The following is a 26,897-nucleotide window of genomic DNA, read 5'->3' on the forward strand; positions in this document are numbered from 1 at the left end:
GCTGTTTTCAAAAACAAAATCGAAATTGTTGCTGTGCTATGCTGCGAACATAAACGTAGCATAGCACAAGGTCTATGCTGTGCTTCTGAAATCTTCACAGCACATAGCATAGTCATCAAAATCAAAAACGAATGCTATTGCTATGCTGTGCTGTTTTCAAAAACAAAAACGAAAATTGTTGCTGTGCTATGCTACGAACATAAAAGTAGCATACACGCAGAGAAAAAATATTTTTCGCTTTTGTTGGAACAAAAATATTTGTTTTGGTTCCAAAAATGTATTTGTTTTGTTCAAACATTGTAATCCAAATCCAAAAATACCATCTTATGTTCCAAACATAGAAAACAAAAACAACTTTCGAATTTCCGCAATATTGTAAAAATCGTTAACAATACCGATTGTAGGAACTATCATAATCTAAGTTTGTTTACAAAAAGTAATGTCAACCCAGAAAACCAGCCCAGAAATTTTTGATTTGAGTGTATATACTTCTCATATACACTTTTCACATAACTTGGATATAAATGTCGCGTATAATATTGCAATCATTGATGAACACAATACATAGTTTGCTGCATTGGCTGACAACAAAGACAAACAAAAAGTCACAAGCACCCACCACAACATAAGGAATAATTAAACACCATAACAAACTCCGGTATAACACCAAACCTCAAAGCACAATGAAGATAGAAGAATGAAACAAAACAGAAACAAATAAAAACAAGAGTATCATTGTTGGTATACATACACACAAAAACAAAGATAAAGGCATCGTGTCATACAAACAAAACTCACCATAATTGTTTTTTTCAACACGGCATCGAATAGCGAGAGAAGAGAAAAAATTGTCGAAGAAAAGAGAGAACTATTGTCCAGTTGACAAAAACTATTTTTGGATTTAACAAAACCCAATTGTTGGAATCACAATACTACATTTGGAATTTAACAATATCTTTACAATACATATTTTGCTCTTCGAATATTGTTGGATCAATCATATTTTTTTCTCTGCGTGTAGCACATAGCATAGTCATGAAATCGAAAAACGATTGCTGTGCTCTGCTATGCTGTAAACATTTCTACATAGCATAGCATAATTAATGTTAACCCAGCAAACTCACTAACCCCCATTATTATAAAGCCTTCTTTGATTATTGTTTGGATTTTTCGATCAGATTTTTTTAGCGTTCCGGTTAAAATAATATTAAAAGGGATCATTCAATTTCAAGGAGAAATTTCTTGGCATTAACTTATAATGAGAAAATTATATTTTTAGTGTCTTCAAATTCATTTATTTTGCCTTTTCAAATACATCCAATAGTAAAAGAGAACTTATAATAATGGCCCTATAAGTTGTTCAGTGTTGTTTATTGCTTACAAGGTACATACATGGTACTTTTTTCATCGATTGGATAATAAATGTGGTCTATAGAGTGATTTTGTAAAAATTCGCCTTTGGCCCTATAAAATGGGGACCAATTTTTAACAAAACTAAAAGTTTAAGGAGGGTGCCGCATGAAAAATCCGACATCGATTTTTAAAACCACTATAGTACATATGTATATTAAATCAGTAAGGAAAGGATCAAAGTCGGGCGGGGCCGACTATATAATACCCTACACCACTGTGAATATGTAAAATATATATAGGAACTAAATCCAAATCAGAACAGATTTTGATATAATTTTTCACATCTATTTGTAGACCAAAATTTCGTCACATAGTCCAAATTTCATCAAAATTGGACATATATAGCGTGTTTCGTGCATCAAATACCTATATCGGGCGAAGATATATACGGGGGCTATATCCAAATCTGAACCGATTTTTACCAAAATAAATTTGGCCAAAAAAACTATCTTCCCCAATTTGTATGCGAATCAGACAATAAATGCGACCTGTACTTTGTTTACAAAAATACATGGGCAGACGGACATGCGTAAATCGACTCAGAAAGTGATTCTATGTATATCCCTAAAAGGAACTATGGGTCTATCTCGTTTCCTTTTGCATGTTACAAAGACATAATACCCCTTACCACATGGTGGTGTAGGGTATAAAAAGGTACAAGTGGCAATAAAATGCATTTAGAATCTCGAAATTCGCTTTATAAAGGAAAAGTGTCAACATTTCAAAAATAGTAGACTGTTGCAGGTTCTGGAACAGAGCAATAGTTGCGGTCAAAATAATAGTAGTGTGTTAAAAATATCGAAATGTGCAATTAGTCATGGTTTCACAGCTCAATAGCAAATTCTGTTATATTTCAGATACATACTTCTTTGCCATCAAACATTTTTCTGGGTTATGTTTGATGCTATGCTGTTGATTTTGTTCATAGCACAGTACAGCAATAGTTTTCGTTTTTGTTTTCTTGACTGCGGCTGTTTACTATGCTGTTAAAATGTCCGCAGTGCAGCAGCTATTGCTATAGCATTAGTTTTTGATTTTGATGACTATGCTATGCTATGTGCTTCGCAGATTTCAGAAGCACAGCATAGACCATGTGCTATGCTACTTTTATGTTCGCAGCATAGCACAGCAACAGTTTTCGTTTTTATTTTGGATGACTATGCTATGCTATGTGCTGTGAAGATTTCAGAAGCACAGCATTGACCATGTGCTGTGCTACTTTTATATTCGCAGCATAGCACAGCAACAGTTTTCGATTTTGTTTTTGAAAAGAGCACAGCATAGCAATAGCATATTTTTAGTGATTTCAGTGCTGTGCTGGTAGCAAATTCAAACACTGGTTTTATTCATGGATTTGCAAGTTGTTGAATTGTTTATTGCTAGCACAGTAACTCAAAAAGGAATTAACATAAGTTAACATTCATAAATCCGATGATGTAAAATCCAAAATAATATTAACAAGAAAAAAAGGTTTATGTTTGGGCCGAACTTTTTATACCATCCACCATAAAATATTCTGAACTAAAGCGGAATAATTATTTTCTTTCCTGTCTACAATTTTAGGCTAAAATATAGGTGGGCTATACAAAAATATGGACCCATGTTGACAGTTTTTGGTGGAGATGTTTTGTGATTACTAGGAACCCCAACTGTCAAATTACAGGTAGTTTGGTCAATAAATGTAGCTAAAATCCTCAAAAATGGACCTATGTTGACGCTTTTTAGTGGAGATGTTTTGTGGCCACTGGGAACCCCAAACGTGAAATTACAGGTAGTTCGGTCAAAAAATGTAGCTTAAATCCCCAAAACAAAATCGTCTTATCCTGATCAAGAATATATATACTTTATATGGTCGCTAATGATTAGTTCGATATAATATACCCTCCATACTATGGTGGAGGGTATAAAAAAACAAGCGATTTTGACATAAAAAAAAACAAAAAAAATTATAACATAATTATAACAAACCCACAATTTAAAAAAGAAATATCATTTTCGTATGTGCCAAAATAACTTCTGGAAGTTTCCACAAGTGGTACTAATTTTTAAAACGATGCAATATCGTCCTATTAATAAACTCAGATGTATTTATGTACATCAGTGGAATTAATTATACCACTGACCGATCCAATGTCGCGAAAAAAATCTTCAATTTTTCATATATTACAAGAATATCCCGTGGATGCAGTTTCAGGATGTTCGAATCACTATAGAGGGTTCATATATAGACGACAAAGAGTACTTATAGTAAAACCTGTAAATAAAACTTTTTGAGATTTTATGCTGGAGGTTAATGCGTATAAAATCAAATTCGCACACAAAATCATCGAGTTCCCAGGCCAGATAACACCACATTTTTAAGGTGATAATGTAGGCGACATTTCCTTTAGTATTTTTGACATATAACTTCTCTACAAGTGGCATCGTTAGACACAGCGTTCGGATTTGGCGAAAAAGTAAGTCCCATGCCATTGTGCTAATAGGAATATTTGAGATGAGAGAAGTTTCTTTTGTCCATTCAGAGATGTTTTAGAAACAGCAATCATTCAAGTTTAGAGGGTCCCAAGAAGTAACCTTAAACTGAACTTAGATGCAAAACGTTAATGGAGAAGATATACAAATGAATGCACAGATATAGGCCACTCCGAACTTGATCCAAGTTTCAAAGAAACAATACGATTTCAAAACGTTGGACCAATGTCATTCACTTCATTCAAAGGTTACCGTACACATCGTAGGAAATTTAGACGCCCACAAGAATTAAGTCGCTGTAATCAGGACCACAGCAAACATTTACTCTAGAGACCCTTATACACACTTAAGCGAAAGTATTGAACTTGTGGTGGGCAAATCGGTTACCCCTCCTCCGAAACCTATCGTGCGCACCAGCCAGTCCGTCCACATAGACAGACAATCCTATTTCAACCCTAGATTTTTAAAAACCATTATATGATGAACGTTTTTATTTTATTAAATTATGTTATCAGATAATAAGAGAATTTAGAAGATTTTAAATGATCAGAACAACAATAAGAATTTTTGTCCGACCCCTAATGTGGATTTTTTAAATAATACTTTTGAGGGACCGTCAGTCACTAACCGAGGATTTTTCAGCATTATCGGTAAACCAAAAGCATACTAAAACATATTTCTTGAGGTACTATTGCACTAACAATGTGGTTTTAAAAATCGGGGAATCAATAGGCCGTCCATTGCGTATGTTTCAAAGATCAACATAAAATGACATAAAAACCTATAATGGTGGACTTTTCAGGAATATTTTCAAGGATAAGTTCTATGGGGGCTATATGAAGGCATGGACCGATACCGACATAGTTCTGGGGGAAAGTTTTATACCACCAACGTAGACTAAGTACCAAATTTCATTCATTTCGGTGTGATAATGAAGCTAAAACCTTCAAAATACCGAAAATCGGGAGGTACCGTTTTATGGGGGCTATATGAAGGCATGGACCGATACCGACAAAATTCTGGGGGAAAGTTTTATGCCTCTAAAGAAGACTACGTACCAAATTTCAGCCATTTTAGTAGGATAATGAAGCTAAAACCTTCAAAATACCGAAAATCGGGAGGTACCGTTCTATGGGGGCTATATGAAGGTGTGGACCGATACCGACAAAATACGGGGGGAAAGTTTTATACTCCTAAAGAAGACTACGTACCAAATTTCAGCCATTTTGGTAGGATAATGAAGCTAAAACCTTAAAAATACCGAAAATCGGGAGGTACCGTTCTATGGGGGCTATATGAAGGTGTGGACCGATACCGACAAAATTCTGGAAGCTAAAACCTTCAAAATACCGAAAATCGGGAGGTACCGTTCTATGGGGGCTATATGAAGGTGTGGACCGATACCGTTCTATGGGGGCTATATCAAAACGTGGACCGATATATCCCATTTGCAATACCAACCATCCTGCAAGTAATAAAAACTTCTGTACCAAATTTTGTCTCTCTATCTTTAAAATTGCGAGCTGTATCTTGATTTCAACAGACAGACGGACGGACGGACGAACAGACGGACATGGTCAAATCGACATAGAATTTTATGCTGATCAATAATATATGTACTTTATAGGGTCTCCGACGAATATTTCGATGTGTTACAAACGGAATCACAAATTTAATTATACCCTCCATATGCTGGAGGGTATAAACACCGATCGAAATTCTGTATAGAGGTTGGGCTTCGATCAAAATACACGCCATTAATTCTTGGTTATGATCGTAAGATCTAACGCTAGAAGTTCAATAGTGATAAAATTTTCCACGAGGTAATAATATTTGCAGTGGACTATCATTCTGATGCGATAAACAGCACAACAAAATGTCGATGCAGTACCTGCTTGGGCATGAGTATGTCTGCCACAATGTTGTGGCTTCATCCAAGAGGACTTTCGTGATGAAAATTTAATCAGAGACGAATCAGTAAATCAGTGAAATTTGCCATGTTGCTTATTTATTTCGTTTGAATATGGCCACTGTGCTTTTTTAGTCATTGTACTTACTTGTACGCTTGTGTAAATCTAGAGCTTTTTTTTTAAAAAGCACTTGGTATGAATACGATAAGAATAAAGTGTACCTATACATATATGAATTTACCTATACAACAAACATAATGAAATGCCAACACTTTATTTATGGCCTAGACATCTAAAGGTTGTAACTATTAATTGTGGACATACATATAGCAAAACATGGTGGTGTTGTTGTATTAATCACAAGTTAAAGATTTATTTACGTTAAGACAGTGTGTGAGGGAAGCATGCAGCGGAATATTACACAAAATTACCGTAAGGATATATATACTAGGCGAGTATGTTTGCAATAAAGGAAAATCAACGAAATATTCTAACTTCTCATTCCAAAGTAAATCCTCTTAAACTATCAATTAGAAATATTTAATTTATTACCCAGTTGCTTTGTCAGTAAAAATTACACCCCCTTCCACTATAAATCACTTTTCATTAGGTCTCCTTGTTTTCCCCCTTCTTGTGTCCTTAATTTGTAACGCATATAAATTTCCTCTTTTCTATTTCATGAAGTGATCAATGATAATTGAAAACTTTTCTAATGACACAAATTTATTTAATTTGGTTTCACTCTCACCCTCATCTTCTTCTTTGTCTTCTTTGTTGGTTCAGAGTGTAAGCCAAAATGTGATAATAATCAGCAATTAGTTGGCCAACATTTCATGAATATTAATGAGAACATTTATTATATTAATTATTTCATGGGGTTAGATAGACTTAATAATTCGGTCACTATATTCAGAGAGAGTCAGTCTGCACAAAAAAACTACCATATTCTTCTTATATTGCAGAAATCAAATTGGGCGATATTTAAGAAAGATTGGGCCATTATCGAGAGAGATATATGGAGAAAAAAATTTCGCCAAAAACCACAAATGCTAAAAGCAACTTTCATGCGAGAGGTGTATGGATGTGTGCTCCTATAAAATTTAGACATTTCATGGGCCATATCTCAGGAAGTAGTGGCTTACCCTAACAAAAATAATACTTCCTGAGAAATGGGCCACGAAATGTCACAATTTTCAGGGCCACACATCCATACACCTCTCGCACGAATGTTTTAAAAGCCTTTATATATAGCTTTTGTTGCAACGAAATTAATTTTTATACCCTCAGCATTTATGCTAACGAGGGTATATGAGGAAAAGTCAGAGTTTTTTAATACTCCATTTGAAACAATTCAAATTTTTTTTAGACGCTACATGAACGGTTTTTGACAAATGGATTGAGAAAAAATTCCCATTCTCAAATCTGTAGGTGATACTAATTTTAGATATTGCGCGCAAAAGTTATGGCGGTTTCAAATCTGATTATTAGAAAAAATGTTATAACAAGTAAAAAAGTATCAGCCAGCTTTGCCGACAGAGATATCTATACCCTCAGCCTGTGTGGACTGAAATACATTTTCCAAAAAAAAAAAAAAAACAAGTAAGCAAAAGCTATAGTCGGACGGGACCGACCATGTGATACCCTACACCACAACCTGTAGGAATTAGCTATGTGCAACCGCCTTGCACGCTGAATGTCCAGGTTCGATTTCCATCAAATTGTCTACGGTGGCAAAATACTCCTTAGTAATGTTGGCGATATTTCCTGAGTATTTCAGCCATGAAAAACGTCTCTACAAGTGGCAACTTAGGACACGCCGTTTGGACTCGGCGATAAAAACTAGTTCACATATCAATAACATGGGATGGGATGTTTGTGGAAAAATATATAAATTATACATTTCTAAATAATATTCGAAAATTGGAAAATTCACATTGATTAGCCCCTCCTGCTACATCTTCACATTGTCTTTGAATAGATTCCTTTTTGGAATACACCTAAAAAAATAAATATATATACCATGCAATTTGGTATATTTGATAATTGGGAAAATTGCGTGTTTATTGAAGGTCTATCGTCCAAAATTGGGCACTTGTACCTCACATATGCTTCGAAAATAGTTCATTGTGGGCATATATTGTGATATCAAAAATATATTTTATACCGGTAGAAATAACTAACAATGAATAGAAATTCAAAAATTGTGCATGCAAACAAATTTATTACTTACTTACTTACATGGCTTTTGTATTAAACAGAACGTCTTGTTCCATAAGCCGAACTAAGAATAGATTTCCAAACGCACCGAATTTTGTGTGGGAGGTACCTTAAGAACCGATATAGTCTTATCCGATCTATATCTCGAAGGAATAATAATATATGGAAAGTTTGGAGCAAATCGATTGCTCACTTCGCCATTTATCGTTCACACAATTTTTCCAAAGCAACTTTGAACTTTTTTGGGGGAGGTGTGGACCGACATAGCTTAAATTCGAACTTGAACAAAGTTTGGGCAAAATGTTACGTTGTATAAAATTTGGTTCTAATCGGTAGATCCGTTCGAGAGTTATCGTGCGCACCAGCCAGTTAGACATTAAGAGAGACAGATGAACGGACGGCGCTAAATAGACTCCAAATTATCTGAAACGAATTTCGTCAAATATACTTGGGATCTAAAACCAATATTTCGATGAGACACATCTTTGGTCGTATTTTGTTTGTATCCCCTTTACCCTAAATCCTGAGGTATAAAATAGGTGGAGAGGTGACCCCATGTTGCAATATTTGTATAAAAATCCAATTTGACAACTGAACTGAAAATTTCTCTGTCATGATAGAGACAATTTGTAGCATGGGAGGAAATTGTGGTTCTCTACACAAAACACATTATATATCAGGCAATAGGTGCGTTACCTAGAAGACACATTATTGCAATTTGATCAGTGGAAAGGTCAGTAGTTATTATTCCATATGTAGGCTACTTTGCCGGTATATGCCCTCCAGGAATGAAAATATGGACCACAGATAAAATTTGTATATTTTTCATACAAAAGTAATGGTGTATGTCAACCGCTAAATCATATCAGATCACCATGCAAAATTATAGGCATTTTCTTTAACCTAAACTCTTACCTCGTGCAAAATTTCGTGACTATTGAGCTATAATTGCGACCTCTAGCGGGCTTATGATTACACTACAAACAAAAAACTGGATATATTAGGCTGTAACTCTGTTATCTGACCACGTACATCAACATAATTGACATCAATTGAAAGGTCAAGAGATCGTCTTCCAAATATAACTCACGAGGGAAGAGTATGTCTTTCAGGAACAAAGATATAAGCTGTTTATTAAAAATTTTCACAATGTTCACACAAAAGTTGTGGTCCTTTTAACCCTCTAAAAATTATCTGATCGCCATCTCAAATTGCAAACTTCTTCTTTGTCATATACTCTTACCTTATTTAAAATTTCGAGGCGATCGGACTATTATTGCGACCTACAGAGCAGCTACAAAATCGGATAAAAATTATGTTTTTGGTCCATTTCTCCCGCTAAATATTTCACGATCATCACCAATTAAAATAGCGATCTATTCTGATGTGAAACCGACCTCCATACCAAATTTCGTGACGATCGGCCCATAATTGCGGCCTGGAGTTTGATTACAATTTATAATGGACAGACGGACACACGGACGGACGGACGGACGGACGGACACACATCTCAAAATCGCTTTATCTCGCCGAGATATGAAGATTGGTATACCACATTGGGGGTCTCCGACGAATATTTCGCGGTGTTACATGAATTTTTCCCAAAACAAACTTTCCACATAGTGGTGTAGGGTATAAAAAAATTATGTATAACTTATAGATAGGGCTTTTTTATCACACTAACCTACGAAAAACATAATATCGCTGTAAACAGGGCCACTAGGAAAACCTTCGGTAAAAATGTCCAAAGGATCCTCGAACCACACACACAAATGTTGAACATTTGGATTGGACAGATAGGGCCCAAATTTGAACATAAACTAAGTTTCGGCAATATTTAGAGATCCAAAGTTTGGACCAAATCGGTTGCTACGTCTATGAGAAATCGCGCGTACCATTTCAGCAAATATTTTCGAACTTTTGTAGGGGAGGTACCGGAAGGAGTGGACCTATAATTTCATCTAATATTCGAAGAAATATTACAATATCCAAAGTGTGGACGAACGCAGTATTCGGTTCGAGCCCTCCAGTCACAACATATGGTGTCATAGGGGTTTTTTTACAACATTCGGGCTGTTTTCTCAAGAAGTATGGACTTGCCCCTGAAAACACTGTTACTGCCGTAATTGATACAGCGAATGCAAGTTGCTTCAACAAAAATCAAAGTGATTCGAGAGCAGGTTTATTTTATTTATTTATTTTATAGTTGACTACCTACACAACAAGATAAGAATCTTATAAATTACAGTGTAGGTTTAATTGTTCTATAATTAATCCGATTAATGTAATACAAAAAAGAAAAAAAAAATAAAATTTAAGTACAAATAAGAATGAAAAATAAAACAAACAAACATTTTAAAATAATAAGAATAAATAAAAAGAAAACTAGCTTATAAGGATATTTTTAAAGTGAAACATACATTGTGATATAAATATGACAACAATTAATTATATGTTAATTTTTGTCATGAAAAAAAGTGAAAAGTTGCTTTTTGAATAAAAACGCGTTACTGATGCTTTGAATTTCGGGGGGGAGAGTGTTCCAAAGACGTATTGAACTTATATAAAAATGCCATTTGGATACTCTACTCAGTCGTCTGAAGGGTTTTAACCTTCTGCCTCTGTTAGACCGATTGAATTGCAATTTGCTGAAGAGATGTTTTGGTTTTTTATTTCTGATAATTTTATGCAAAAATATTAAAGATCTTATATTCATCAGAGTACTGAAATTGCAACCATAAAGTGACTTAACGAAGGTAGAAACATGTTGAGTTCTCTTTAACCCATATACATATCGTATGATACTGTTGAAAGCAATGTTAAGTTTTCTACGGCTCGACGAATCACAGCTGGCGAATAGTTCACAGCCATAAATAAGCCCAGGGACTAAAAGAGTTTTTGCTAACAGTTTTCTAATGTTAATTGGAGTGACGGAATGCACAAGCCATAAACTACGCAATTTAGCATATGTAAGACCAGCGATTGCATTGACGTGGTTTGTCCAGGTTAGTGAGCTGTTGAAGATTACACCTAAATTTTTTGCGTTTGAAACAATATCAATTTTTCTCGGTTTATAACTATATCCGGAGCTTCAATAGAGAAGTTTTTATTTTTATGAATAACTAGGCACTTCGATTTTTTGGGATTTAGCAAAAGTGAATTAGTCCAACATTTTGTGTGGGTGGTACCCGAAGGAGTGGACAAAAATAGTCCATATTCGAACCTGATCTGATTTGATAGATACTTCAGGATGTGTAAAGTATGGACCAAATCGGTCAATCCCATCAAGAGTTATCGTGCGCACAATTTTTCCGAACATTTTTGATCTTTTGCGCTCCAACCACTACACACGGTGCCATAGGGTTTTTTGTAACATTCAGGCTATTTTCTCAGGAAGTATGGACTTGCCATTGATGAAACTTATACCGTTATGTGGGGGGCAGGAAATACAAGCTGCTACTACAAAAATCAAAGCGATTCGTAAGCAGGTCCTAAACTGAACTTTTCCGAAATTTTGTGAGGGAGGTACCCGAAGGAGTGGACCAATTGAGTTCATATTGGAACCTCATCTAAGTCTGGTAAAAATATAACGATGTGCTAAGTATGGACCAAATCGGTTACTTCCTTCAAGAGTTATCGTCCGCACACATTTCCCAAACATTTCCGAACTTTCGTGAGGGAGGTACCGGAAGGGGTGGACCGATATAACCCATCTTCGAACTTAAACTAAGTTTGGACAAAATATTACGAAAGCTAAATTTTGGACCGAATTGGTTGATCCGTTCGAGAGTTATCGTGCGCTCCAGCCAGCCAGACAGACAGACAGATGGACATGGCTAAATCAACTCCAAATTGTCTGAAACACATTTCGTCCAAACATACTTGGGGTCTAAAACCATTATTTCGATGAGGCACATTTTGCCCGAATGAGAGTGTATATACCCTCGTTAGCATAAATGCTGAGGGTATTCATTATATCGAGAAACATAGTTAATTTATGGCTTCCTACATACTATGTTTACTGAGGTCCCATAACATAATAGGTCGGAGTTATTCTTCTATTTTAGTTAAATTTCACGCAAAAAATCACATTTTTTTATTCTAATCACTTCTCGAATACACCCTAACATCTAACGGGCGATATGGGTATCGTTCAAATAAATGTTGGGTTTCTTGAAATGGGTATAATCGTGAAATAAAACTGTATCAAGTAATGTTAATTTTGAAATACGTGTAAATCGCGGAATCCTCAAAATAACTTGATGCGCATGCGCTCTACCAATACAGCGAATTATTCTCTTTTAATTTGTACACATTTACAGGATTTACTTTGGTCGCTAAGATGTAGCATCGTCTGCACTTTAGTGTGCAACAAACGCTTATAATTTGCACAAAGTGCATACACTTTTTATGCGCATCCGATTTCACTATCATTCATGAAAAATGCAACGATCTAAACCTATTTCAATAAAATCTTTCAAGAACCGTGGTTGTAGCATCACACACTAGGTTTGGGATAAATCGGATACAGTTCCCATGCAACTATATTTTTTAAACCGCTGTTTTCGCAAAAACGCGAGGGATGTGTCAGTTTCTTCATTGAAAAGGAAACGATCCACAGAAAACGCGATTAAATCCGTGATTTTATTTTCAAAAACATTTTTCGCAAATTTTTCGGTTTTTGCAGTAGCTGTTTTCGCCGTTCTAGTGGATGGATTTTCACGATCTATGATTTATATGAACCGGATCGTTAAAAAACTAAAATATCTTGGGGTCCCAGCACAGTCTAAAGGATATTGTAAATACTGTACCCAAAAAATAGTGTTTTTCGAAAAAATATCGCACTAAATGTTGGCTTTAGGCAATGGATTACTGTGATGCTGTCTGGACCACATAGTCAATGTACATATCAAATTATGCGTAATCGCGAGTACTTTGATACTATTATATGTTTTCTGAAATACCCGAATGCGCGTCGCAGTTAGATCAAAAATACAAAAAACAGCATCCATAAAAGGTGGATGTAGTGGAGATTTTGAAATATGATACATTAGAAGTGTAATCCACATTTTGTATTCTTCTACTTTTACTTTGGACAGACATCCGTAATTTAAACGGTTTAATCGCCAATCGAATAACAACGTAAAAAACTCGTTTGCTTCAACGTGTTTTTACCTGTTTGTATTCATTTGCGCGGTCATAGCTTCCGCGCAAATTAACTTTTATAGCAACATTTTTTAGCTTTGATCAAAAACACTTCGTTTGATCCAACTATGGCTTCATTAATGTTAATTTTTTTTACTTTTCGTCATATAGACTTTCATACGGGCAAAATGTTCCTCATCGAAATAATGGTTTTAGACCCCGTATCAGACAATTTGGAGTCGATTAAGCGGCTGTCTGTCTGGCTGGCTGGCTGGTGCGCACGATAACTCTGGAACGGATGAACCGATTTGGTCCAAACTTTGGCTTTTCTAATATTTTGTTCAAACTTAGTTTAAGTTGGAAAATGGGTTATATCGGTCCATTCCTTCCGGTACCTACCCCACAGATGTTCGAAAATGTTCGGAAAATCTTGGTAATCTATACAGATGGTTGAAAAACGGAAATGTTAACTATTTTAAAGGCTGAAAGCACTACCTGAAGTTTCGATCCTAAACGTAATGATGTATATCAAACCTCATAATATTCTAGTTGAAAATATCGCAGCCCGAAGTTGGGTCGCTACTACTTTCCACAATGGAGGCTGTCTGGTCCCTCTGGAGATCAGTTACTTTCTTTCAGCAATGCTCAAATTTAGAGCGGCTAAGATTTTGATTTCAACTAGGAGTGACTGGAAAAATGCTAGGCAACTTCCTCTAAGCTTGCCGATTTATACAGATGGGTCCAAAAAGAGAAGAAGACTGCAGCCAAACCTTTTTTGGGCACGTTTTTATCCCCCACAAAGGATGTTGTCTGGCCCTTCTGTAGATCAGTAAGTACCTCTTATGAATATTAAACTTCAAAGCGGCTAGAATTTTAATTCCTACTAGGTGTGACAGGACACATGGAAGAATACATCCATCCATAGCTTTAGATAAAAGACTTTCAACATGTCTTCTACGGATAGAAGATCTTTAAGGTATTCTAAAGATAGAATTCCTTCAACAGGTCTTCTACGGATAGAATACCTTCAACAGGTCTTCTACGGATAGTAGACCTTAAACAGATCTTCTAGAGATAGAAGATCTTCAAAAGGTCTTCCATGGATTGACCTTCAACAGGTCAACAATTCTTCTATTGATAGAACACTTTCAACAAGTGTCCGGCCATCACAACAAATCTATAGGTCTTCCAAACGGAAATGCTACTTTAAGGCCCTGGAGCTGATACAAGTAAACCAAGGAGGTTCTGAGATGTCTGTAGTGGTATTTGCCGACAGCCAGGTTTCACTCTTGGCGCTCAAATCCTGATTTATGGAATTACTACAGAAAGAAATCACTTTCTCTTGGGTACCGTGACACTGGGACATTGTAGAGAACGAGATAGCCGATAAGCTAGCACGTGCGGGATCCCTGCTTACTTACCTGGCCCATTACAGAACATTTGTTCCATACACCGAACTAAGAAAAGATCTCCAATTCTCTCTGTTTGGTGCTTCGCTTTCTGGAATACCGCGCCTTGTCATCTCTTCATTCACTAGTTTGCGCCATCTATTCTTTGGCCTGCCAATTCTGCGTGCATCGCCATGTGGCTCGTATTTGTACGCCTTTTTTGCGGGTTCATCATCGCTCATTCTTATGATATGGCCTAGCCAACGCAAATGCTGCAACTCGATACGTTTAATTATATTGTGTCGTTGTATAGCAGATACAGCTCGTGGTTCATACGACGTCGATATTCACCGTCAACGCAGATTGGTCCGTAGATCTTCCGAAGAATTTTTCTCTCAAACACGCCAAGCACTGCCTTATCTGCTTGCTCAAGTACCCAGGCTTCGGAACCATACATCAGCACGGGTAGTATCAGTGTTTTGTAAAGCGTTATTTTTGTTTGACGAGTTGTGGCTTTGTTTTTGAAGTGTTTACTTAAGCCAAAGTAGCATATGTTGGCCAATACAATTCTTCTTTTTATTTCACAACTTCGGAGAGGTTCTTTCCTATTTTAACTAAATGAGCTTTGCGGGGATACCAAATTCAGACATGGCTTGGAATACATTTGAACGTAGAGGGCTGTCAAAGGCTGCTTTATAATCGACAAAAAGGTGGTAGGTGTCGATCTGCATCTCTTGGGTCTTCTCCAGGATCTGGTCAATGGTGGACTTGCCAGGTCTAAAGCCGCATTGGTATGGTCCAATTATTTCGTTGACCATGGGCTTTAATCGTTCGCACAATATCCCTGACACTATCTTGTAGGCCATAGGGAGAAGACTTATGCCCCTATAGTTGGAGCATAAAGTCTTATCTCCTTTCTTATGGACGGGACACAGAATGCTCAGGTTCCAATCGTCGGGTACTCGTTCTTCCTGCCAGATGGAGCTAACTAGCTGATGTATACACCTTATCAGCGTGTCGCCTCCAGTTTTAAACAGCTCGGCTGGCAGGCCATCAGCTCCTGCTGCCTTATTATTATTCAGCAGTTTATTGCTGTCTTTACCTCATCTTGGCCGGGTGGTATACTTTTAATACCAGCTTCTGGGATTGGATCTGTGGTATCTTCGTCGACTTCGCTACTATTGGATACTAACAGTTTGGAAAAATGCTCTTTCCATATCATTAGCACACTATCTGTATCAGTTACCAGATTACCTTGCTGGTCTCTACAGGAGGATGTGCCAGTTCCAAAGCCATCAGTTTGGTGTTTTACTCTTTGGTAGAATTTTCGGACTTCATTCTGTCTCCTGTACATCTCGATTTGTTCACACTCCCGCTTTTCCATCTCTCTCTTTTTCCTGTGGAAAAGACGTTTCTCCTCTCTCCTTTTCTCCCGATATCTCTCTCGTGCGCTACGCGTTGCTTCTGATTGTAAAGTAGCCCTTTATGCCGCATTTTTCTCTTCGGTAGCAGAACGACACACCTGGTCATGGATTCCTTGGTGGAAGTCTCTGGTATCCAAGTACTGATTTTGCGGCTGTTTGCATGGCGTGGGCAATGTTTTACCAATTTCCTGATACGTTATCGGGACGAGGAGTGGTTTGATTAAGCAGTTGGGCCAGTTGAGTGGAATATGCTGTGGCTATCTGTTGTGATTGCAGCTTACCGATGTCTAACTTCCGTGTTGTGTCGGTTCGCACTTAGTTTGCTACGTTTAATCTGGTACGTACCTTTGCTGCAACAAGGTAGTTGTCCGAGTCTATGTTTGCACCTCGGAACGGTAGTACATCCAACACGCTTGATGCATGTCTTCCATCTATCACAACGTGATCAATTTGATTTATTGTTCTTTGATCTAGCGACAGCGGAATCCCAGTCTTCAAATATTACAATTGAGTCTGCATATCATCAATGTGTCACCTCACTAATGAACTCGACCATATTAAGACAGATCTATATGTTCGCGATTGGCAGAAGGGACATGGTTGCAGGCTTACATCTGGTGGTAGAACGTCTTCCTTGCCTCTATTTAACAAGGCAGAGATATAAATTGCTGGACACTGCCATAAGAGATCCAGAAATTGTTGGTGGAATCAATGAAATGTCCATTACTGTGGGCTTAAGAGAAGGAGGTGAAGACAGATACCATCGAGCACCTACTACAACACTAGACAAAGACTGATCGGTTATTATGTGTTATCGTCTGCCTCATACCTATCAAACATTGACCCAGCAGTCATTGGCTTTTACAAAGAAACCTTAGATGGCTATGGTGAATGTACTCATAGCGCCTTCAACATTTAAAATAATTACAATCAAATGACGACTTCCTCTTTGAAGTTCTATCTTCCCTTTCTTAACTACTGGCCGTCTAACGTTCTTCTACTAACAGGATGAACACAATGGACCTTTAGTCTGCGAGTGAAGTGGCTGTATTAAATACAGACCGCGTCTTTAATCCTAAAACTATTTTGGGTCCAAAACCATAATTTCATTGCGGCAATTTTTTGATCGTATCTCTAGCCTAAATGTCTTTTTATTTCGTGAACCAGTTAAAGGTCATTAGGCTATTAAACAGCTCATTGTTTAAACCCCTAAAACTTATGACCCCATAAATCCCCTTCAGCTAAGAACGGGAAAACTTAACACCGTTTACACTAAAATCTTAAATATATTACACTTGCGCCTTAAAATCGACATTACAACTCTTTTTCCAGCTGCTTACTTTTTATAAATCGTTTATTTGTGTGTGTTTGTGCGTGTGTTTAAAGGACAATTTTTGGGATTAAGAGAAAATTTATTAGACTTACCGCTACGTTTTTGCACCATATTATGACCATAGAGACGGCTTAAATCAATGGCATTGACACTGAGCGACCCCACCAACAAAATGGCAATAAATATTGGCCATGTTAAGTGTCGCACGAGTAGAGATGAGGGCGTCGGTGATGGTGATGATGACGACATGTTCGGCTACGTGTTATTCTTTTTTCCTCACCAAAAAGAAATTACAAACCAAACAAAAACAATTTAACAAAAATCACAAAAAAACTAAATCGTTCTTTTTTCGTTTTGCAGAATTTTCCGTTAGTTAGCCCCGTTTCCACTGTGTTTCCAAAGAAAATAACTTATTTTTACCACAACTGAATGAACTAAAGGAAATGAAGCAAATAAAATTTGTATTGGCTTCCTTTTGGAGAAATTCAAGCGAACTATAAATAAATTGTGAATTGCAAAATTGTCAACACTAATGGATTTTGTTGTCACAAGGTTTTTTCTTGTCGTTCTTGTTTTGTTGTTTCTTTAGAGCTCGTTAAGCCACACCTTTATCCTGTGGAATCACACGTCATTAAAACCACCAACACATAGACACTGCAATACACACATTAACAACAAATGACGTTACAAATGATTTGGTAATGAAGTTATTTTCTTCTTGGCGGTCGTGTGCTTTCACTTAGCAACCAACAACCCACTTCAGGCTGCTTGGCTGGCTGGTTGGCTCACTCACTTCCACCCAAAATGATTTCCTTGGGGTTTTGGTAGGTTGCTTGGTGAGTTTTGTCTTTGCTTCAACTGCTGCCGCAATTTCCGTTTCCTATGTGTTCGTTTGGAGTTTATAAATTGTGGTTTTATGGCTGTTTAGACTTCCTTTCGAAATGCGTTCTCGCGTCTTTTCAATTCCTTTGTATTCTTTGTGTGTGTGTGTGTGTATACGACTTAATTCGTTGCAATTAATTTCACATTCAATTTTTTTATGAGTTTTTTGTGTTTGTTTGCTTGGTTGCCTTATTTGCCGACAAGTCAAAGCCAATGCTAAATTACATGTAAACTTTTGCTCTGTTGTTATTTTCTTTTGCTTTTCTTTTTGTTGTTTTTATTTTTGTTTTATTTACTTTTTCCCTTTGAACTTATTCTTAAGAATCGAAAATAATATAATATTCCTAGGCAACTTTTTTGTTTGATATGTTTTGTTGTTCGTGGTATTTTGTTTTAATTAATATTTCGTCAACTTTTTTACATGTTTCGCCAAAATAAAATAACTGTAACGAGAAAATGAATATAAATTAATTTTATTTTGTTAAGGAATATTAGATTAGATTGAAAAAAGAATTTTTCGCCTTCAAGGAAATCGGTGTTTAGTTTTTCGTTTGATGAAATTTTTAATATTTGTACATGTTGACAAGAGCAGGGGCTCAATTCTTGTTCTATGAAAATTTGAAATGAACATTTGAACGGCACAAAGTTCGGCCGGGCCCTGCACCACGAACTGTATTGAAGTAAATGGGAACAATTAGTACCGTTATATGGGGGATATATCAAAACGTGGGCCGATATAGCCCATTTTCAATACTGTTTAAGTTAGAAACTCTCTATTGGTATTTTCACTACAAATCTCCAGGGAGCCTTTGTTCGCCTAGTTCGGATCGCAGAGAGGCCTCCCTTCCTTAAGTGTTCTCTACAAACCCTCTGAGAAACTATGTTCGCTCACGGCGGACCGTAGGGTGATATTTCCAATCATTGCCCCACAAATCTTCTCAGAGACTATGTTCGCTCAGCGCGGATCGTAGAGTGTACTCTCTTGGTAGTGGAATTTCTCTGCAATTTCTCCCTGGAACTGTATGCGCTCAGTTCGGATCGTAGTGAGAACTTTCCAATAAGCAGTGATTGCCTCAGCCTTGATTCACTTTCGGTTTTTATACACAAAACACTTATAAGTCATCTCTTCACCAGTACGGAAGTACTTCTCGGTTTACTCGCGAATTGAAACGCGTCTCACCCAATACAAGGTAAAGTCATCAGCACTTTTCACCTAATAAATCACCTACACACCATTGTTATTATTATACCAACTAAAAACCTTTGTGTTTTATTTTCTCCTTTTTTACTTATCGGTTACACTCGGGTTTGTATCACTTGCTCATCTCCACAAACAACAATTATTCTCTGCGGCCTTTCTGAGCTATCAACTAAACAAATACCATCCTAGGAGTAATAGAAACTTCTTTACCAAATTATGAAGGTCTATCTTAAATATTGCGAGCTGCATGATTTCAACAGACGGACGGACACGGTTATATCGACTTGGAATATTATGGCTGACAGTTAGAAGACACAGTTTTGTGTCCATGAAAATGTATCTCTCTTTCTTCTCCATAGACCCAGCAGGCCAGTTAACTTATTGCAGGAGCATTAACTGGCCATGGCGGGTTATCCTAGACACAATAAGTTCTATTAGCCCTCCTTCTCTTCCCTACCTCTATCTAATCTCCTACTACCTCTTTCCTTTCCTTCCTCCCTTAATTTTCCCCTTCCTAAACTGTTTCTTTCTTTTCAGGTTGTACCGCCCAATGAACCGCTGGTCTCCGAGTTAAGTGGCTGCCAACAAGAGACGACAGCTGCACATCCTATAACCTAACCTAACATAATCTAGGAAACTTACTCTAAACGTCAACAGACTTCAAGGCAAACACTGGCAGAAAAAGGACCACCTGAAGCAATGCAATATTGGCACAGGGTTGTAGATTGTGTACAATGGTTAATTCTCTCTTGAATTATGGAAGTTACCACCATAATTTACGACGCTGCAGTTTTCATTCGAAGGGTGAGATCATCCAAAGTATTGGACTCCATATGAAACTGAAGTTGACAAGTAGATGTAGATGCCATCCTAAGGGCGAAATCATATAAAGTGTTGCAAACGGAATCGCAATGACAATGCTTCAACAACTGTATGAACCCGAAGTTAATTTTTTGAAAAATGTTCTCAATTTATCGTTAGCCAACCATATTCTACCAGAAGCCTGGGTAATTGGCAGAGAGGTCCCCTTACTGAAGCAAGCAAGAATTGCAGCTGTAGTAGTAAAGACAACACCGCCTACTGCTGCTCCCCATGATGAGAAGCTATTGCATGGATTCCGAAAAATGTGTAGTACCACAATAGGATTACATGCCGTATCCACACATACTATCGAGGACTGCACCACATATCAGCTCTGTTCCTTTACTTTTTTGATGTTTAATGGAAAAGTGGTGAAGGAGAAAACTGTCAAAATTGCTCTTTCATGACCAGTTGGATAAAACTGAAGTTGACTAGTAGATGTAGATGCAAACGGAATCGCAATGACAATGCTTCAACAACTGTATGAACCCGAAGTTAATTTTTTGAAAAATGTTCTCAATTTATCGTTAGCCAACCATATTCTACCAGAAGCCTGGGTAATTGGCAGAGAGGTCTCCTTACTGAAGCAAGCAAGAATTGCAGCTGTAGTAGTAAAGACAACACCGCCTACTGCTGCTCCCCATGATGAGAAGCTATTGCATGGATTCCGAAAAATGTGTAGTACCACAATAGGATTACATGCCGTATCCACACATACTATCGAGGACTGCACCACATATCAGCTCTGTTCCTTTACTTTTTTGATGTTTAATGGAAAAGTGGTGAAGGAGAAAACTGTCAAAATTGCTCTTTCATGACCAGTTTTACCACAAAAGTAAGTAAAGGAACGGAAAATGGCAGATCTGGTAACAATGTCAAAAAGAAACGAAAAATTCAATTTTCTTTTTTTATACCCTCAGCATTTATGCTAACGGGCAAAAAATATACCTCATCGAAATAATGGTTGTAGACCCCAAGCATGTTTCGACGAAATCCGTTTCAGACAAGTTGGAGTCGATGTAGTAATGTCCGTCCGTCTGTCTGGCTGGCTGGTAAGCATGATAATTTTCGAACGGATCAACAGATTTGGTCCAAAATTTGGCTTTCGTAATATTTTGTCCAAACTTAGTTTAAGTTCGAAGAAAGGTTATATAGGCCCACTTCTTCCTGTACCTCCCCCACAAAAAGTTCGAAAATGTTCCGGATATTTGTGCGCACGATAACTCTTGAAGGGAGTAACCGATTTCGTCCATACTTTGCACATCGTGAAATTTCTACCAGATTTAGATGAGCTTCCAATATGGACTCTATCGGTCCACTCCTTCGGGTACCTTCCACATAAAATTTCGGAAAAATTCAGTTTAGGACCTGCTCTCGAATCGCTTTGATTTTTATTGTAGCAACTTGTATTCACTCTCCCCAATACGACGGTACAAGTTCCATCAGGGGCAAGTCCATACTTCCTGAGAAGATAGCCTTAAAGGTGCAAAAAAACCCCATGACACCGTATGTAGTGGTTGGTGCGCAAGATAATTCTCTAGCATATCTGCCGAATCGGTCCAGAATGTTGCCTTCGTAATATTTTGTCCAAACTTAATTTAAGTTCGAAGATAAGCCCTATCGGTCTACTCCTTTAGGTACCTCCCCCACAAAAGTTCAAAAATGTTCGGAAAAATTGTGTGCACGATAACTCATGAAGGGAGTGACGGATTTTGTCCATACTTTGCACATCCTAACATATCTACCAGATATAGATCATGTTCGAATATGGACTATACTTGTCCACTTCTTCGGGTACCTCTCACACAAAAGTTCGGATAAATTCACTTTTAGACCTGCTCTTGAATCACTTTGATTTATGTTGATGCAACTTACATTCACTGCTTCAATTACGACAGTAAAAGTTTTTTCAGGGGCAAGTACATAATTCTTGAGTAAACAGCCCAAAACGTGTAAAACCCCTATACCACCATATGTAGTGGCTGGAGAGCTCGAACCGAATACTGCGTTCGTCCACACTTTGTATATCGTAAAATTTTTTCGAATATTAGATGAAATTCGAAGGTGGTGCTTATAGGTCCACTCCTTCCCGTACCTCCCCCACAAAAGTTCGAAAATATTCTCTAAAATGGTAGGAGCGATATCTCTTAAACGCAGCAACCGATTTGGCCCAAACTTTGGTTTTCTAAATATTTTGTCCAAACTAAGTTTATGTGTAAATGAGGGCTCTATCGGTCCAATCCTTGGGGTACCACCCACACAAATGTTCAACATTTCTGTGTGGTTAAGGGTCTATTCGAGGATCCTTAGGAAAGTTTTACCGAAGGTTTTCCTAGTAGCCCTGTTTACAGCGATATTATATTTTTGGAATGGTACAAAAGCCCTATCTATGGATATCATCCGAAAATTTTTGAGCTTTAATCCAATCCATATTTTTGTCGGTTCATACCCAATAAATACATAAGTTTTTCTTTTTTGGGATAAAAGTGTTTCACTCCACACAGGCTGAGGTTATATATCTGTCGCAAAGCCGACTGATAGTTTTTTTACTTGTTTTACTGTTTTTAATTTTGTTTTGTCAGTGTTCTTTGGTTTTTGTTAATTTTTTCATCATTGCCCAATTATCGTCAAACAAATGTCGAAAAATAAATGCTACTTTTTTTTTGAAATTTTGCCTTTTAGGGCGAAGATAATTTTTAATGATTTTTTTTATTAATTTTCTACCATTTTTTACCCGAAGAAATTTGTCTGGTATCAATTTTTGTTCTCTCTCTCTCTCTCTCTCTCTTAAAATTGCTAACATTTTTACCACTTTTTGGGGTTAAGGAACGCTTTGCAGGTTAAAAATGGTAACCTCAGGCAAGTAAAGGAACACAACTAGCATTCGACTAAAGAGTCATGCTGGTTCCTGGCCTAGCGAAGGCATTCGAAACCGTCAAACAAAAAATCTTCTAAAACATAGACAAGACTTCCCTCCAGTCCTGTTTGAAACTTCGGATAGATGGTCAAATATATGCGGGAACACCTGTCGTTTGTGGAATTCACAAAAAAAAAAAAAAAAAAAACAAGTAAAAAAGCATCAGTCGGCTTTGCCGACAGAGATATACCCTCAGCCTGTGTAAATTGAAACAATTTTTTCCCAAAAAACGTATGTATTTAGGGGGTTTTAAAAATTTTGGGCGTTTGAACCGACAAAAATGTTGATTAGGATTAAAGATCAAAAGTTTTGCGGAGGAGATACTAAAAGGAATAGATCGACATTGACCGTTATGGAAGTGGATCTCCAGCCACAACATATGGTGCCATAGGGGGTTTTTACACTCTTCGCGCTGTTTGCTCAAGAAGTATGGACTTGCCCCTAAAAAAACTTTTACCATCGTAATTGAGGCAGCGAATGCAAGTTGCTTCAACAAAAATCAAAGTGATTCGATAGCAGGTCTTAAAGTGAACATATCCGAAATTGTGTGTGGGAGGTACCGGATGGAGTGGACAAATATAGTCCATTTTGAACATTATCTATATCTGGTACATATATTAGGATGTGTAAAGTATAGACCAATACGGCCACTCCCTTCAAGAGTTACCGTACGAAATTTTTTTTAGAACATTTTGGAACTTTTGTGGGGGACGTACCTGAAGGAGTGGACCGATATGGCTTATTTTCAAACTTAAACTATGTTTGGAAAAAATATTACTAAGGCCATATTTTGGACCGAATCGGCAGATCCGTGCAAGAGTTATCTTGCGCCCCACCCACCTCACACGGTGTCATAGGGGGTTTTTTGCAACTCTCATACTATTTTCCCAGGAAGTATGGACTTGCCCCTGATGAAACTTGTAGCGTCGTATGGAGGGCAGTAAATACAAATTGCTAAAACAAAAATCAAAGCGATTCGAGAGATGGCCCTAAACTGAACTTTTTCGAAATTTTGTGTGGGAGGTACCCAAAGGAGTGGACCTATTGATACCATGTTGGAACCTTATATTACTCTGGTAGAAAGTTTACGCTGTACAAAGTATGGACCAAATCGGTCACTCCCTTCAAGAGTTATCGTGCGCACAAACTTTCCGAACATTTTCGAACTTTTGTGGGGGAGGTACCGGAAGGAGTGGACCGATGTAGCTCATCTTCGAACCTAAACTAAGTTTGGGCAAAATATTACGAAAGCCAAAATTTGAACCGAATCGGTTCATCCGTTCGAGAGTTATCGTGCGCTCCAGCCAGCAGGACAGACAGACAGACGGACGGACATGGCTAGATCGACTCCAAATTGTCTGAAACACATTTCGTCCAAACATACTTGGGGTCTAAAACCATTATTTCGATGAGGCACATTTTCATCGTATCAAAGTGTATATCAGCAAAAATGTCTAAAATCGTCTTTTCCATTTCAAAAAAATCAAAAATAAATTTTGATACGTGATTTTTGGTACATAGATTAAGAAAAAAATCGTCATTCCAAATCTGTTTTCGTTACCAAATTTGATTGTTGCGCGCAAAAGATATGACCGTTTTAATTATGCTAATTAGAAAAAATTCTAAAAAAATCGCGGCTTAATATAGTAAGCTGTTATATCCAATTGTCGTTAACTGAATTCGCACCCTTTGAGAATATGCAACAAAAATTCGAAAAGTTTCAATGGATTCGCGAAAAATTAAATTTGTTAAATAATTTCACGTATTTACAAACATATTTTTGAAACAATAGCGCTTATACTTACAAAACAAATATATAAAAAAATTATAGCAGCATCCAGACATTGTGAGGAATAAAATGAAACCTAAGTCGTGAAATTTGGAGCTATAGTATTCGTGTTATTTGCAAAAATACAAAGAAAATATGACGAAAAAAATAAAAATCATGTTATTCTAATTTTAATTTTTTATGGTTTTATAGGAAACTAGCTGACCCGGTCCGCGTTGCTGGCCCGTTGTTTGGGTTTTCCGTGTAAACTTTAGTTATCTATTCAGCATTGATACAGCCATAATTAGGCATCCCTCTAGAAACTTCATAATATAAATAATTGTTTTGACATAAATTCCATGTAATGGTATCCCCCAAATTTAAGATATAAAATCTCTTTTATTATACCCTTCACCATAAATTGACAGTTTAAAGTACTTTGTGACCCACATATAATGATCGGTGCACGTCAATTAACATTGCTATATATTGGATTGTTGGTCTCGGTTGGGGTCGTAATTATTACTGCAGAGAATTGTCAGTATAGGTCCACGTTTTGATATAGCTCCCATAGAACGGTAACGGCTGATTTTCGTTATTTTTGAGGATTTAACATCATTATCACACCGAAATGGCTAAAATTTGGTTTTAATGTAATTTAAAGAGGAGAGCATAAATATTCGTGTCGACCGAAAGACACGCCTTTTTATTTGCGCTCGGTATGCAACAGTTATAGGTTCATTTTTTGATATAGCTCCCATAAAGCAGTACCTCCCGATTTTCGATAGTTTGGAGATATAGTCACTTTTGGGGGTCGTAAACAGCCTTGCAGAGAATTTTCAGTATACGTCCTCGTTTTGACATAGCTCCCATAGAAGGGTGGCGCCTGATTTTCGCTATTTTTGGTGGATTTAACCTCTTGAAAGTGACATCTCAAGTTATCGGGATTTTACTGTATTCCAAAATGTGGAGTTGATCGCGGTATCCCACTTATTGTTTAGTGTTCAGCGTTTATAGCATGTTTAGGCACGTAAAATTAATATTATCTGAAATAATAAATGTTTGAACATTTTGTGATGACCGCGATATTTCACTTCCGCGAAGACCATTCAGGGTCAAGACGGTAATTACAGTAGTATTGCAAACAATCTGTAAACAATACGTTCAAAAATATCATGGACTTTAAAAAAAATTGAAGGAGAACCTCCGGTCACTACACTTAGTCATATTAAAATAGCTCACGACCGCGCTATCCCACTTGTTCAAGCTAGTGTTCACATCATTTTTGTGTCACGCTTACTAAAATTATGTATATTAAGTGAAATAATACATTTTTGAAAACTTTGTGATGACCGCGATCATTCAGGGAAAACAATCTGTAAACAATACGTTCAAAAATATCAAAGATTTCTGATTTTCCTAAAAACATTGTAGGGAGGACCACAGGTCACTATTCTTAGCAGTAAAAAACAGCTTACGACCGTTCTAATTAACTGAAATAATACATTTTTGAAAATTTTGGGATGAACACGATATTTCACTTCCGCAACGACCATTCAGGGTCAAGACAGTAATTACCATAGCAATGCAAACAATTTGTAAACAATATATTAAAAAGTATCTTGAATTTCGCGGTTTTCTTAAACAATTTGTGGGGAGGACCACCGGTCACTACACTTAGCGGGATAAAAAAATCGATTACGACCTATTCTCAGAATTTCGGAATTTCTATATAGTGACATCTCATGTTATCGGGATTTTACTGTATTCCAAACTATGGCGTCGACCGCGTTATCCCACATATTGAAGCCAGTGTTATAGCGGTTTTGTAGTCACGCTTACTAAAATTAGGTGTATTATCTGGAATAATACATTTTTGAATAATTTGGGATGACCGCGATATATCACTTCCGCGACGACCATTCAAAAAAATATATAGCCTATTTTCATCACCGGTGTTCCCAGT

At 37.1% G+C, this 26,897-nt stretch overlaps 1 protein-coding gene across 1 annotated transcript in view; it reads right to left on the reverse strand.

Moving 5' to 3' along the window:
- Positions 1 to 26,897, reverse strand: part of LOC141401852 (IDLSRF-like peptide) — a 362,518-nt gene that overhangs the window by 281,841 nt on the left and 53,780 nt on the right. The window contains exon 2 of the mRNA XM_073982404.1: positions 17,395 to 18,627. Within this exon, the coding sequence (XP_073838505.1) occupies positions 17,395 to 17,551 (157 nt within the window). The 5' untranslated portion in view covers positions 17,552 to 18,627. The remainder of the gene's footprint in view (positions 1 to 17,394; positions 18,628 to 26,897) is intronic.

This window comes from Musca autumnalis, unplaced genomic scaffold (assembly GCF_047663935.1).
Source record: "Musca autumnalis isolate F117 unplaced genomic scaffold, ASM4766393v1 scaffold_1, whole genome shotgun sequence".
NCBI lineage: Eukaryota > Metazoa > Arthropoda > Insecta > Diptera > Muscidae > Musca > Musca autumnalis.